This window comes from Rhinatrema bivittatum, chromosome 2 (genome assembly GCF_901001135.1).
Source record: "Rhinatrema bivittatum chromosome 2, aRhiBiv1.1, whole genome shotgun sequence".
NCBI lineage: Eukaryota > Metazoa > Chordata > Amphibia > Gymnophiona > Rhinatrematidae > Rhinatrema > Rhinatrema bivittatum.
The window spans coordinates 426285337-426301650 of record NC_042616.1 but is presented as its reverse complement, the minus strand read 5'-3'; the positions used below and the strand labels follow the sequence as shown (position 1 = coordinate 426301650).

The 16314-nt window shown below is 46.4% G+C and overlaps 1 protein-coding gene across 1 annotated transcript in view; it reads right to left on the bottom strand.

Moving 5' to 3' along the window:
• Nucleotides 1-16314, bottom strand: part of MEI1 (meiotic double-stranded break formation protein 1) — an 888987-nt gene that overhangs the window by 672375 nt on the left and 200298 nt on the right. Inside the window, exon 7 of the mRNA XM_029587121.1 lies at nt 3158-3288. Coding sequence (XP_029442981.1) covers nt 3158-3288 — 131 coding nt within the window. The remainder of the gene's footprint in view (nt 1-3157; nt 3289-16314) is intronic.

Below are 16314 nucleotides of genomic sequence, written 5' to 3'. Positions count from 1 at the left end.
TTGGTTGCTCAATTACAGCAAATTTTAAATCCTCAAAAATATGCCGCTGATCTAAACAGTGTTGTACCAAAGGTGCCTCTAAGCGATTTCTAACAATCGCACTACGATGCTCAATCATCCGTGTACATAAACATCTTTTAGTTTTTCCTATATACAGTAATGGACAAGGACACCATAAACCAAGCATACGCTTGAGTTGGACTTTACTATCACTCTCCTACCGTGGTCATCACATCATGTGTCCACTGCTTAATTAATCCAGAATCAAATGCAATTTCCCCTGCTAACGATTATCCACCTGTTACATGACTTTCACTTGATTGATAATATTCGCTAGTATGTTAGATTCATTAATTTAAAATGTTGTTTCTCATAATGTGTTATGTAACTTAATTCATTTCCCAGTTACATTCATTAATTTAAAATGTTGTTTCTCATAATGTGTTATGTAACTTAATCATTTCCCAGTTCTTCATCTCCTTGTTCTCTGTAAGACACATATCTTATGTCATCCCAAAGTTATATGTAAACCGAAGTGATTAGTAACATTGTTACCAGAACCTCGGTATATAAAAATGTTAAATAAATAAATAAACCGTATATAGCTCTAATCGAAGCACAATTAGTGTTTACTCGTAAACGAAATGTACCCCCCTTAAAATGGGGAAGAATAGCTCCTGAGCAAGATTGCTCACAAACTGAGCATATACCACATGGAAAATGCCCAAGTTTAGTAGAGCACACAGATGCACCATCACGAGTCTCTTCAAAACTCGAACAGACAGCTGTCATAACGTAATAATGTGTTCCTATGCAAGGGCTTACGATACAAGGTGAAATCAAAATCAAACTCATGGATTGAAATAAAAATATCTAAGTAAGGTAAACCCCTTTCCCTAAAATTGAAAGTAAAACTCAAATTCAGATCACAAGCATTTAACCACTGCATGAAATTATCAAAAACCTTAGAAGACCCTTCCCAAACTACTATGATGTCATCAATATAGCGTTTCCACAGCTTAATATGATTCAGGAAAGGGTTAACAGGCAACCAAGTATCTTCAAAATACCCCATATATAAATTTGCTACATCGGGGGCTAAGGTTGCCCCCATCGCTATCCCCTTTGTTTGTAAAAAATAGGACCCATTGAACATAAAGAAGTTATTACGAAGAACTATCGATGCCAAGGTGTTTATAAATGTAACAGGTATACGACATCCTACCATAGACTTTTGTAATTTCAATTCTATTATGTGCAAAGCATCTCCTTGGGGGATGTTCGTATACAAAGACACGACATCTATAGTTGCCAAAGCTAGCCCTTTACCAGGTAATAATTTCTTTGCCAAATCATTAAACAGATTAATAACCTCTGTAGAATCCCTAACAAAAGATGGCAATTCTTTAACCAGTGGAGCCAAACATTTATCAACAAAAACTGATAATGGCTCTAACAATGAGCCACGTGCGGAAATTATTGGACGTCCTGGGGGGTTTACCAAGGTTTTATGAATTTTAGGCAGTGTGTATATCACTGGCATTTTGGGGAAATCTACAGTCAGAAAACGTCATTCACGAGAAGTTATCCAGGATTTACAAAAAGCTTCCTCTAATAGCAATTCTATTTCACACTTCACACTCTCAGTAGGGTCACATAGTAAGGAACTATAATATGTCAGACCTTCAACTTGTCGCTGCACTTCAGCTTTATAATCAGCGGTATCCATAACCACCACGGCACCCCCCTTATCAGCGGCTTTAATTACAATGGTGGGCTCGCTAGATAACTCAAAAATCGCTACCATCTGAGAAAAAGGATTTATAAGCTTTTAAATACTTAAGTACCAATTCTTTAAATGTATTAATTATTGGGTCCAAATTACCTGGTGGGCACCATGTTGATTTTGGGCTAACTATAGAAGGATCCAAATTTGTTATATTGGGTTGTCTACAAAAATACAATTTCAACCACAATTGTCTAATGAATTGATGGAAAATTTTTTCAACCTCAAAAATGTCGAAACGAGTGGTGGGCACAAATGATAACCCTTTTGCCAAAACATTAGCCTGAGGCTCAGACAGAACAAAAGATGAAAGATTAATTACTGAATTACAGTCTGTTGTACTGTAAGGGAACAACTTATGATTTATTATACAGTAGCGGAAAATATGATACCGATATGCCAGTGATTGAGCTAAGTATTTTGTGGAAGAAAAGTATCTATATATTTGAGTAATTTTAGAGATTTCATAATAAATAAAATAATATAAAAGATTAAAAATAAAAAAATGCATATATGTATAAGAGAGTGAGTATGTGATTACAACTAATGGTGCCATAAGAGCTGATACCGTTTGTGGCCCTATGTGGGCGGGAGATGGTGGATTGACACTAGTAGGCACTTTATTTTTATGATACCTTTTTCCTTATTTACATATATTGATTAATTATTTTAATATTTTTGGGAATATAATTTCCCTCTCCACATTATATTATTTACATATTGGGAGAGGAGGTTTGACTTCTGTGTTGTGATTTATACATCAGAATTTTGAAGTCTTTTAATCATTCACTACTAATCATTTTAATTCTCCGATCTTACTTCTTAGACTTCTGGCATTAGCATACAAACATTTCAAAGTTTGTTTTTTGCTTGTATTTTCATTCTGCTTTTTAATTGATAGGGATAAGTTAGAATTTTTTAGCTCAGGTGAGTTTTTAGTTACAGGCACTTGGACTACTTTTCTTATTATTGGAACCTCACTGTCTGGATGCCCTAATTATAATGCATCATTAGTATCCTTTGAAGATACCTCCCTCCGAACCATGCGCTGCTGAGCAACTGTTGGCTTTCCCCTTTGTTCTAGTTTAAAAGCTGCTCTATCTCCTTTTTAAAGGTTAGCGCCAGCAGTCTGGTTCCACCCTGGTTAAGGTGGAGCCCACCCCTTCGGAAGAGACTCCCCCTTCCCCAAAAGGTTCCCCAGTTCCTTACAAAACTGGATTTGTGGATTGTCCATCATGGTTTTTGCCAGATTTTTTTTGTTGTCAGTATACACACATAGATAAGGATGGACTAAGCATTTCATACAATCACAGAATGGAAGAAATCTCTCTGTATATGTGTCCTTTCACCAACTACATCAAATCTCATTACCTTTTTCAGTACTAGAGGCAGTGGATTTACTGCCTGTAACAGCTCCTTGTTCTCAGCGTCTACCTCCTGCCTAAAAGTGTTCATTATCACCGACACAAAATTGTCATAGTTCAGCAACTGTTTCAGAAAACCTGTAAAAAGAGAGGGGAAAAGACAGCCAAGCAAGTGACAAATTAACAGTATAAAACAGCATAACATTTGCAGTCTAGAAAACAAACAAAATTCAGTGGCACACCAGCTCCAGCCTCAGAAACACAGATGATGGTAAATAATTCCCATCACATAATATCCAGAGCTTTCAAGGACAAGTCAACAGGAAGAAGGAGATGTCGTTCAATAGTAGGATTACCAATTTGAAACTCAGAATGACTCCCGGGAAGGTGAAGTTTTCTTATCTGTTAATTTTCTTTCCATGAATCCTGCTACACCAGTCCAGACAAGTGGGTTATGTCCCCCTACCAGCAGAAGGAAGCAGAGCACACAGCTTTCCTATGTGATATCATTCCACTACTTAGGGTTGGTGCAGCACAAAGAAAGCCAGTATTCCTATGACAAAGCAGACAAGAATGATAAACAATGAAAACCTTCAAAACCTTCAAAAATTTGGAGAGAAGAATTTCTGACAATACCATGCTTATCTGAACCCATCGGTAAACAGAAAAACTTACTATAAAGGAGGACCATGTTACGCGTGCCGGCCGCAGCAGACCCGCAGCCCGGCCCTCTCACCTCTTTCAGATGAATCCAGTGATTGGTTCCCCTTCCCTGGCGATGGTAGGCCGTTGGCTCAGTCCTCGGGCCACCCCGGTACCTCAGCTTCAGCTACGGATCCCTGTGCTCCACGTCGGGCTTCTCTGCGTGGCCCGTGGACAGACGGCACTGTTCAGCGCTCGCCCCTCCCTAGGCGCACGCATCGAGTCTTATGAAGGGCCCGCGGCGAGAACTTGGCCACGGCCCCGAATGATGACGTCAGTGGAGCTCCGGTACTTAAGGCCGGGCTCCACTTCCAAGGATTGCTTTTGCAACAGGTCTTCAAGCTGGTTGTGTACTCGTTGCCTCCTGGTGATTCTCCTGCATTCCTGCTTCCTGTTCCTCGCAAGTTCCTGTTCTCCTTTATTCCTGCATTCCTGATTCCTAACTTTCCCTCATATTACTTTCTTGGACATGACCTCTGCATTGCCTGACTACGCTATTGACTCTCTCCAAGCCCGGACCTCTGCATTGCCTGACTACTCTATTGACTATCTCCAAGCCCGGATCTCTGCATTGCTAACTACGTTATTGACTCTCTCCAAGCCAGGACCTCTGCATCACTTGACTACGCCGTTGACTCTCTCCTCGTCCAGACCTCAGCCTTGTCTTGCCACTGCTTCCTGATTGCCACCGGCCCTGACTCCAGCTTGCTCTATAAAGCCTCTTCAGTCTACATCCTGGACTTGACCTATTCAGGCTTCGGCTTGTCCTTACTCGGGCACCCCCTGTCTGACTTTGGTTCTATTGACGCCTGGGTCTCCGGGACTCCGCCTCGTCCAGTACAGACTTCTTCATCCCACTGTTGCTGCCTCTGGGCTGACCTCTGAACGACAACATATGGAGGCCCACCTAAGTCCAGCCGGCCCCGGTACCCAAATGCTCAACCCGCGGGGAACGAGGGCTGGTATTGGTGACGTGCCAGCCTGCCTCCGTTCTTCAGCCCACTCCGCCTGCCGACAGTGGGGACCCGTAGGATCCCTCCTATGGGTAGCATCAACCCCACCTCGGCCCAAGGGTCCACCTCTGGTGCAACAGACAGGAAGAACAATAGAACACTCTTGTTACAACCCAACTTCACAGGAGAGTCCTGGACTGGTGTTGCAGGATTCCCGGTAAGAAAATTTCTCTTTCCATTTCATCCTGCTACACCAATCCAGATAAGTGGGAAGTACTAAAGTTCAGCCAAGTCTGGAGGGAAGAAGTAAGGGCTGCTTTGAACACCCCCCCCCCCCCTTCCCCCAGCATTTGAAACTCAGACATACTCCTCTTTAGAGTAGACTACAAAACAAAAACCAAGCAGAAATGAGCACACTGACATTATCTTCAGTAGTTCAGTGAGTTTACCACAGTTAACAGAACAACTGAACAGAACATAAGCTATCAGGCTACTAGACCTTACACTCTGATTCTAATTTCCTTTGACCTGAAGAAACGGTATGCAGCCCTGAAGGTGGAGTAGGAGAAACAAGCCCAGGATGAGGAGAAACCAAAACAAGCAGACCCCAAAGCTGTAGGCTCAACAACCACTGCACCTAGGAGGCAGAGAATAGTAAAGTTGGTGACTTGCTTCTGAGGGGCATGGAGGCATCTGTCAACATGCTGTCCTGGGAAGTGTGCTGTCCACTGGGTAAGAAAATCCAAGATGTTAACAGAGAGATACCGAAAATCCTCAAGCCTATTGACTACTGTCCGATGTTGCTCATCCATCTTAGCATGAAAGATACCACCAGGTACCACACAGATTTATCAAAAGGGACTTTATGCCTCTGGGAGAGAGGGTAAAGCAGATAGGTGCGCAGGTGGTATTCTCCTCCATCCTCAAAGTCAAGGATGAAGGTCCAGGCAGGGAAGCTCACATTCTGGAGATAAATGAATGGCTGCATAGATAGTGTTGACAAGAGCGTTTGCATGTTCTGGAACATGGGATGATGTTTCAAGAATTGCTGAGTGCAGATGGGGTCTACCTGTCGAAGAAGGGGTGGAATGTCTTCCAACACAGAGAGGCAAAACAGAAGAGGGCTTTAAACTAGAATCATCGGGATGGGTGATCAAAACCCTAAGGTAAGTAAAATATGAAATATTTCTATAGAAATGGGAAAATAGGGCAATATCTGGAAAGCTATGGACACTAATGCTCATAATATGGAAAATAAAGTCCCAGATGTAGAGGCAGTTATAGAACAAACTGATTTAGATGTAATAGCTGTCACAGAGATTTGGTTCACAGAAAATCCATGACTGGGATATAGTTATACCTGGCTACAATGTATTCAGGAAAGACTGGGTAAGAAGGAAGAGAGGAGGCGTGGCATTATATATAAAAAATAATATTAAAGCAACAGAATTGCAGAGTTTATGAGGTAAGGAGGAAACGCTACGGGTTAATTTGGAAAGAGGGAATGGAACATCTATTTATACTGGTGTAATATACAGATCTCCATTGCAGAAAGAGGAGATGGATAGAGATGTAATGGAGGATACTCACAAAATTACTGTGAAAGGGAAGGTGCTATTGTTAGGGAATTTCAGTCTGCCTGATGTTGATTGGGATATTCCAGCTTCAGTGTCTTCTAGAATCAAGGAGATACTGGATTCTCTGCAAGGAGAATTATTCAACTGGTAATGGAACCCACACAGGAGGGGCAATTCTGGACCTCCTGTGTGGGTTCTCAACTACAAATTCAGTATCTCTGAATTTGTAGTTGATGATAATCTGGGATCAAGTGATCACCGGATAGTGTGGTTCAGTATTAGAGCACAAGAGATGAAGTTTTATTCAAATGCAAGGGTCCTAGACTTCAGGAAATCTAATTTTGTTAAAATGGGAGACTACCTCAAGGATTCATCAGCTGATTAGGAACATCTAGGGACAGTAGAAGAGCAGTGGAAAAAACAAAAAGGAGATATTATAAGGACAACTAACCTTTTGTTAGGAAAGTAAATAAAGGAAAGAGTTTAAAAAGGTTGCTATGGTTTTCTAAAGAAATAAGTGAAAATGTATAGGAGAAAAAGCATTCATAAACTGAAGACAGGCAACAATATCTGCAAAGCTAAGAGAAGCTGGGAAAGTAGTCAGGAATGCAAAAATTCAAATGGAAGAAAAAATAGCAATATGGTAAAATAGGAGGACTAGACTTGTTTTAGATATGTTAATGATGGAAGGAAGAGCAAAAGTGGTATTGTGAGACTCAGAGGTGAAGGGGAGGAATATGTAGAAGCTGATGAAGAAAAGTAAATTTGCTTAACAAATATTTCTGTTCGGTGTTCACTGTGGAAGGGCCTGGAGCAGGACTACTTAAAGCAAACACAAATAAGATTAGAAGTGAGGTAAAACTCAATTGATTTTCAGAACAGTGTGTTCATGAGGAGCTAACTAAACTTAAAGTAGATAAGGCAATGGGGCTAGATGGGATATAGCTGAGGGTATTGAGAGAAATTAGAGAAATCCTGGCAGCTCCACTGGCAGACCTTTTCAATGCTTCTTTAGAATCAGGATTGGAGAGGGGCAAATGTGGTTCCTATTCATAAAAGTGGAAATAAGGAGGAGGCTGGGAGCAATAGGCTAGCTAGTCTGATTTCTGGGTTAAGCAAATTAATGGAATCACTGCTAAAACAGAGGATAATGCAGTTTCTGGAATCCAATGGATGGCAAGATCCAAGGCAGCATGATTTTCTTAGAGGTAAATCTTGTCAGATGTATCTGATCAATTTCTTTGATTAGGTGACCAGAGATTTGGATCAAGGGAGAGCACTAAATGTAGATTTAGTGCTTACTTGGATTTCAGTAAGACCTTTGATACGGTTCCAAACAGGAGACTTATAAATAAACAAGCCGTTAAGCCCGTGCTACATTAAAAAAAAAATTTCGGTCCGTTTTCGGACACTGCACCCATCTACACTTCTTTTCCCTCACTCCCCCTTCCCCTCGCTCATTCACCTCAGTCACTCATCCTCCTCCCCCTCGGTCACTCACCCTCCCCTTCCCTCCCCTGCCCCCAAACTCCCTTCCCTCACTCTCACCTCCCCCCCTTCCCTCATTCTCACCTCCCCCATCATTCTCTCTCCCACTCCCTCCCCTTCCCTCACTCTCACCTCCCCCCTCATTCTCCCTCCCCTTCTCTCACTATCACCTCCCCCCTCATTCTCCCTCCCCTTCCCTCACTCTCACCTCCCCCCTCATTCTCCCTCCCACTCCCACTCCCTCCCCTCACTCTCACCTCCCCCTCATTCTCCCTCCACTACCTCCCCTCATTCTCACTCTCACCTCCCCCCTCATTCTCCCTCCCACTCCCCCCTCATTCTCACTCTCACCTCCCCCCTCATTCTCCTCCACTCCCTCCCCTCACTCTCACCTCCCCCCCTCATTCTCCCTCCCACTCCCTCCCCTCACATTCTCCCTCCCACTCCCTCCCCTCACTCTCACCTCCCCCCTCATTCTCCCTCCCTCCCCTCCCCCCTCATTCTCCCTCCCACTCCCTCAGTCATTCCCCACCCTCTCTCAATCCCATCCCTCACTCTCATCCCCTCCCCCTTCCCTCTCCCTCTTATGCTCTTCAGTGTGGCCTGCTCATGGAGACGGGAGGTCTCCGGGGATCCCTCCCCAGCGCGCACCTCAGCTGCTCCATGCCACCACCGCCACATTTCCTCCCGATATTGCTGCTGCCGCTGCCGCCGCCGCTCCTCCCACCTATTGTAGCTCGGCCTGCCTGACATTCACATACCGCCGCTGCTCCGCCTGATATTGTCGCCGCCGATCCACCGCTGCGGCTCCTCCCAGCGCCATCTTAGCTCCACTCTGACCGACGTGCTCTCCCGCCCGCGCATGCGCAGTAGAGCTGCTCTCTACTGCGCATTTGCGGGCCATCGGTCAGAGCCCATTTATAAGGTAGAGTGGTATGGAAACCTACAGTGACTGACTGGGTTAAGAACCATCTGAGTGGGAGGCAACAAAGTAAATGGAGTTTACTCTCAGGAGGGCAAGGGCGTCGTTAGTGGTGTGCCTCAAGGATCAGTCTTGGAGCCGATTCTTTTCAACATTTCCATGAATGACATAGCAAAAGGACTGTCCGGAAAGGTTTGTCTTTTTGCCAATGATACCAAAATCCACAAGGTATACATCCAGGAAAGTATTGAAAACAGGAGGGATCTAGCAAAGCTCAAGGAATAGTATAAAGACTGGCAGCTAAGATTTAATACTAAAAATACATCTAGATGCAAAAACAAAAGGAGAGGTACAATATTGGAGGCAAAATCCTTCAAAACAAAATCCTTCAAAGCATTAAAGCGCAGCAGGACCTGGGGTGATTGTATCTGATGATGTTAATGTAGATAAGGTGACAGCAAAAGCCAGAAAGATGCTTGGCTGCATAGGGAAATGAATGGTCAGCAGAAAAAGGGAAGTGATATTGCCCCTGTATAGGTCCCTGGTGAGACCTCGTTTGGAATACTGTGTAGAATTTTGGAGACTGCACCTTCAAAATTATTTAAACCAGTTGGAGTCTGTCCAGAGGGTGGCTACTAAAATGATCAATGGTCTTAGTTCTAAAGCATATGGGAATAGACTTAAAGATCTAAATGTTATGACCATTGGCGCAGATATCTATGGCCGCTATTACTTACTGCGTGTGCTGCCACCCTCTCTCCTTTGGGGAAGCTCGCGGCTGTGGCCAGCCACCTCCGATGCACATTGCTCCATTCCAGGACTCCCCAAGGCAGCGAGGATGCTGCAACTGCCATGTCTCCTCTGGGCCTCCCTAGGCGCGCGCGCTACATGGACCTCCTTTAAGGACGCCAGGGCGGGAACCTCAGGGGCATCTCCTCTTGATGACATCACTAGCCCTGGACTCTTAAGCACCATCGTGGCCTGGCTCTAATCGACTTGGCAACGAGTTCCTTCCTTGCTGAATCCTGCTGATCTCTCGACGGACGCTAGTTCCTGGTTCCTGCTCCTCTTGGCGTAAGACACTCTCAGGTACCCGCTCCTCGGGGGCCCTGTTCCTGTCTGGCTATACACTCCTCGGAGGGCCCTGCGCCTCAGACTCTACCTACCAGCTTCCCCGCTCCTTGGGGTTGCTCCCGGAGCCACTCTACTCGTGAAGACTCTACTTTGGTGTACCCCGCCCTGCGGGCCATTGCCTCACTCCGTGGGTCATTGCCTTTCGCTTGTGACTGTGCTGCGCCCCCCGCTCCTCGGGGCAGCGCCTTGAGTATTCCAGTGACTACACTTCGCGCCCCACTCCTTGGGGTAGCGTCCTGCTACATCTCAAAGACTGTACCACACTCCCCCCACTCCTCAGGGTAGTGTCCTCTTGCACTGCCAGAGACCCCTGGCCTTCCCCGCTCCTCGGGTAAGCCTACGTCATACCTCCCGTGCTGATGCTCTCCGTGGCTCCGCCCCCTGGGGACGCTCTCTCTGCATTCCACCATACCCAGCTTGCATTCCCCGCTCCTTGGGGCCTGCTCAGCACCTCACCACTAGAGGGACCTATTCTGGCAATCGTATCCACATCCCAGTCTCCTGCTCGCTCTCTGTACTCTCTGGGCTGTGCACCTAATGCTGCAGACCTCACCTCCCGACGGTGAGGCCCAGTGGGGCTCCTCCCTGTGGGCGGTACCATCTCTCACCTCGGGCCAAGGGTCCACTAACTCACGAATCCTAACACTAAACATGTATACCCTAGAGAAAAAGCAAAATAGGGGATATACGATAGAGACATTTAAATATCTAAAAGGTTTCCATGCACAGGAATCTAGCCTCTTTCAATGGAAAGGAGGCTCTAGAACAAAGGCTCATGGGATGAGGGTGAAAAGGGGTAGACTCAGGAGTAATCTTAGGAAATATTTCTTTACAGAGAGAGTAGTGGATGCATGGAATGGCCTCCCAGTGGAGGTAGTGGAGGCAAAAACAGTACCTGAATTCAATAAAGCATGGGATAAATTCAGGGGATCTCTGAGGGAGTGATGCAATTGTAAGGGCTAGATAAATTAGATAGTGGTCAGACTAGATGGACCATATGGAATTTTTCTGCCGTCATGTTTCTATGTTAGGGTAAAACTCCTTGCCACCAATGCACAGAAGAGAACTGAGAAAGGAAAATTGGTTCTTACCTGCTAATTTTCGCTCCTGTAATACCACAGGTCAGTCCAGACCAGTGGATTATGCAGCCCTACCAGCAGATGGTGGCAGAGAGCAAACTTCGAGTCTGTGCCTATAATTGAGAATGCCACCTGCAGCCCCTCAGTATTAATCTGTATCCAAGCTTAGACCAAGGAAATTTAACTTAGAGGGCGAACAAAACTCCAGCCTGGATACCCCGAAACGGAACTAGACCACTAACTTCCTTAAAAAATGTTCAACAATTATACAAAGTAAGCAAGTGTCGCTTACCTGTAACAGGTGTTCTCACAGGACAGCAGGATGTTAGTCCTCACATATGGGTGACATCATCAGGATGGAGCCCAATCACGGAAAACTTCTGTCAAAGTTTCCAGAACTTTGACTGGCCTCTACTGGGCATGCCCAGCATGGCACTAACCCTGCAGCCAGCAGGGGTCCCCCTTCAGTCTTATTTGAAAGCTACAGGCAGTGCCGAAAAAATAAAACAAGAAAACGTTACGAACCCAACACCGCGGGGCGGCAGGCGGGTTTCGTGAGGACTAACATCCTGCTGTCCTGTGAGAACACCTGTTATAGGTAAGCAACACTTGCTTTCTCACAGGACAAGCAGGATGGTAGTCCTCACATATGGGTTAGTACCGAGCTGAGGATGTCCGAACATGCACCAAATGTACCCAACGGCGTGCAACAGACACAACAACTGGGGTGGAATTTGGTAGAGGGCATCCTGAACCCCACCGGGTAGGCGGAAGGGTGTTGGTACGTCACGTTGGAAATAGGTTACACAGGATAGATTGGCCGAAGATGGAATCCTGTATTTCGGCTTTGTCCAAGCAATAGTGGGCTGTGAAAGTGTGGAGAGAGCTCCAGGTGGCAGCCCTGCAAATGTCAGGAAGCGGCACCGATCGTAGGTGTGCTACTGAAGTCGCCATGGCCCTCACAGAGTGTGCTTTAACACGGTCTTGGAAAGGAATGCCTGCTTGCTGATAGCAAAAAGATATGCAGTCCGCCAACCAGGAGGAAAAAGTCTGCTTACCCACAGGTTGCCCTAATTTGTTAGGATGGAAAGAGACGAATAACTGAGTGCTCTTCCTGTGGGCAACTGTACGGTCTAGGTAGAACACTAGAGCCCGTTTACAGTCGAGGGTATGCAGATCCTGTTCCCCTGGGTTGGAGTGGGGCCTGGGAAAGAAGATAGGTAATATGATGGATTGATTAATGTGAAACTCCGAAACTACCTTAGGTAAAAACTTAGGGTGAGTGTGGAGTACCGTCCGGACATGCAGGAGTTTAGTGTAAGGAGGATAGGAAATTAGGTAAAGGTGGCTTGATATGGAGCAAGCCTTTAAGAAAACATGTTACGAGGGGTTGTACCAATATAGGGACATACCCGTCACCTTTATGGAAGGCGGCTACCGCACTGACATGCATTCTGCTGGAAGAGGTCTTTAGACCTGATTCCGATAAATGCCAGAGATAGTCCAAAAATCTTGGAATTGGACAGGAAAAGGGATCAAGGGATTGCGAAGAACACCATGATGTATACCTTTTCCATTTATAGGAATAAGACTTTTTTGTGGAAGGCTTCCGTGAAGCAATCAGGACACGAGAAACCAAATCTGAAAGGTTAAGTGGTTGAAGGATAACCTTTCAACATCCATGCCGTCAGGGACAAGGCCTGAAGATTGGGATGGCGTAGACATCCGTCGTTCTGATGGGTGCGTTCCCAAGGGAATGTGCCTGCGGATGGAGAGATCCTGGAGTATGGGAAACCACACTTGGTGTGGCCAGTGAGGTGCTATCAGGATCATGGTTCCCTTGTCCTGACGGAGCTTCACGAGAGTCTTCGAGAGAAGAGGAAGTGGAGGGAATGCATAAAGCAGACCGGCTGCCCACGAGAGGGAGAATGCATCTCTGGGCTGAGAGCGCTCGCTCCGAATCAGGGAGCAGTAATTGTCCACTTTGTGGTTCTGAGGGGACGCAAAGAGGTCTATTTGGGGATAACCCCATTGCTGGAAGAGAGAGGTCGCTACCGAGGGATTGAAAGACCACTCGTGTGGTTGGAAGACACGACTCAGTTTGTCTGCCAAGACATTGTGCACTCCGGCAAAAAGGTGGCCTTGAGGTACATCGAGTGGGAGAGCGATTCCGCCCAAATCTGCGCAGCTTCCTGACACAGAAGGAAGGAACCTGTGCCTCCCTGCTTGTTGATGTACCACATGGCCACCTGGTTGTCCGTCTGAATCAGGATGACGTGATTTGATAGGTAATCCTGAAAAGCTCTGAGAGCATATCGCATTGCTCGAAGCTCCAGGAAATTTATCTGGTGTTTGGCTTCCTCTGGAAACCAAGATCCTTGTGTCTGTAGATCGTTTACATGAGCTCCCCACCCGAGGTTGGAAGCGTCGGTGGTGAGAATGAGTTGTGGATCTGGTAGATGAAAAGGCAGTCCCTGGAGGAGATTGTTCTGATCTTTCCACCAGGCAAGAGACAGACGGAGTGCGTCGGTGATGTGGACAATGGTTGACAGAGGCTGAGTTGCTTGAATCCATTGTGACCTCAGAGTCCAATGCATGACTCTCATGACCAGGTGGGCCATTGGTGTGAGATGGACTGAGGACGCCATGTGTCAGAGAAGGACAAGGAATTGCCGAGCTGTTGCTATATACTGAGACTACAACTGGTGAGCGAGGAACACGAGGGTTTGCACTCGTTGAGGTAGAAAGGCTTTTGCCTGTAATGTGTCCAAGTCTGCCCCAATGAACGACAAGGTTTGAGATGGGACTAAATAGGATTTCTTGTAATTGATGAGAAATGTAGGGTCAAATCCAGGGACGATCGAGCGGCTTGCTGGGTTGGGTCCCTGATTAACTAGTCATCTAGATAGGGGTAGACGTGAACACCTTCTTTCCTGAGAAAGACTGCGACAATTACAAGACATTTGGTAAAGACTCGTGGTGCGGATGCTAGGCCGAATGGAAGCACCCAGTATTGATAGTGCCTTGGGCCTACTGAAAACCGGAGGTACTTGCGATGAGCTGGAGCTATCGCAATGTGGGTGTGTGGGTCCTGGAGGTCCAGAGAGCAGAGCCAGTCTCCTCTTTGTAGAAGAGGTAGAAGTGAGCCCAAGGTTACCATCTTGAACTTTTCCCGCTGGAGGTACTTGTTGAGGGCACGTAGGTCCAGAATTGGATGAAGCCCCCCCGGATTCTTTGGGGATCAAAAAGTACTGGGAATAGAACCCTAGGCCTTGTTGCGAAAGAGGAACGGGTTCTATTGCTCTTAACTGGAGAAGAAGGGAAACCTCCTGTTCTAGAAGGACAGAGTGGTCGGTTACTCTCCACGCTTGTAGAGGTGGTGATTCCGGTGAAAGAGCAAGAAAGTTCAGGTGGTAACCCTGAGCAATGATTGCTAGCACCTATAGGTCGGTTGTGATTGATTGCCACATGCTGTGAAAGTGGCACAATCGACCTCCCACTGGTATGCCTGGCAGAGGAATCAGGCTGCTGCTCTCCAAGGGAAAGTCAAAAACCTGAAGCAGGCCCCGGCTGGGGAGCTGCTTGTGGCTTTTGCTTCCGGGGCTGGCGAGGCTGAAATTTTTGATAAGGCCTCATAATTCTGGACCTTGTTGGTGGAGGATAGTACTTCCTTGAGCGGAAGAATGACTTCTTAGAGTCTTTCTTGAAGGGCTGTCTAGAAGGGAAGTCAGAAGGTATCGATGAGAGCTGTTTGAGGGTCTCATGATGGTCCTTTAATTCAGCCACTATTTGCTGAATCTGTTCACCGAACAGGTTATCTCCTATACAGGGCAGGTCAGTGAGCCTGAATTGTACTTCTAGGCAAAGGTCAGAAGACTTGAGCCAGGCCCAGCGTCTTGCCGAAATGGCAGTTGCAAACACTCTAGTGGAGGTGTCGAAGATATCATAAGCTGTTCTTATCTCATGCTTTCCTGCCTCAAACCCCTTGTTGACAAGGATTTGAAGATGTTCTTGGAATTGGTCAGGCAGGGTTTCAGAGAAGTCCTGTATTTGCTTGAAAATGACCCTGTTATATTGGGTCATGTACAGCTGGTAAGAAGCAATTCTGGAGATGAGCATGGCCCCTTGGAACACTCGTCGACCAATATTGTCTAGGAACTTGTGTTCTTTGACAGGAGGGGTAGAGGAGTGAGGCTTCGTCCTTTTTGCTTTCTTTTGAGCTGATTCTACCACAACTGAGTGGTGGTCGAGCTGAGATTTTTGAAAGCCAGGGGCTGACTGTACTAGATAGGTAGTGTCAGCCTTTCTGTGTACTGGGGCAATGGATCCAGGGTTTTCCGAGTTCTTTTTGAGGAGGTCAAGAAGAACTTGATGAATGGGAATAGAAGTGATCACTTTAGGGGCATCCAGGAACTGGAGAAGCTCCATCATCTGGTGCCTATCATCTAAGAACATAAGAACATAAGAAAATGCCATACTGGGTCAGACCAAGGGTCCATCATGCCCAGCATCCTGTTTCCAACAGTGGCCAATCCAGGCCACAAGAACCTGGCAAGTACCCAAAAACTAAGTCTATTCCATGTAACCATTGCTAATGGTAGTGGCTATTCTCTAAGTGAACTTAATAGCAGGTTATGGACTTCTCCTCTAAGAACTTATCCAATCCTTTTTTAAACACAGCTATATTAACTGCTGAAAAGGGACCAATTCTGACATTTCCTTCACAAAATTAATGAAAGAGAGGTCCTCTGGAGGAGAACGCTTTCTACTTTCAGTAGGAGAGGGAGGTGAAGGTAAGTCATCGGTGTCTGTGGAAGTATCATCACCCCAGGTGTCATAAGGATCAGCAGGCTGACCTGTAGGATGAGAAGGGGGTTGGATACCCGAAGGGCCCGGCTGAGGCTCCGAGAAAATCGAAAGAATCACTGGGGGCACCGTGGACGCCCTGGGGGGTATCGGTGCCGGCATCGAAGACATCGATGGCGCCGATGTGCGTATCGCCCCCGATGAATGAATCGGTGGCGAGGGACAACATGGCATCGATGGCTGAGGCAATACCCCCAAAGGAGGAATGTGGAACGGTGTTTCTCCTCTCGATGAAGCTGTCATCGGGGAGTGCACCGGAGCCATTGGAGACCTGGGAATCACCGGTGGAAGGGCAGCCATGAGCGCCTCCATCCGGGATAGCAGTGGTGCCAGCGCTGCTGGAATCGGGTCGTGACCGGTTCCACTCTCGGTGCCGGTGTCGGTGCCGGAGGAACCTGGAGTCGTTGCATCGCCTTGTCAATGGCCTCCTGGACCAGCCGGTC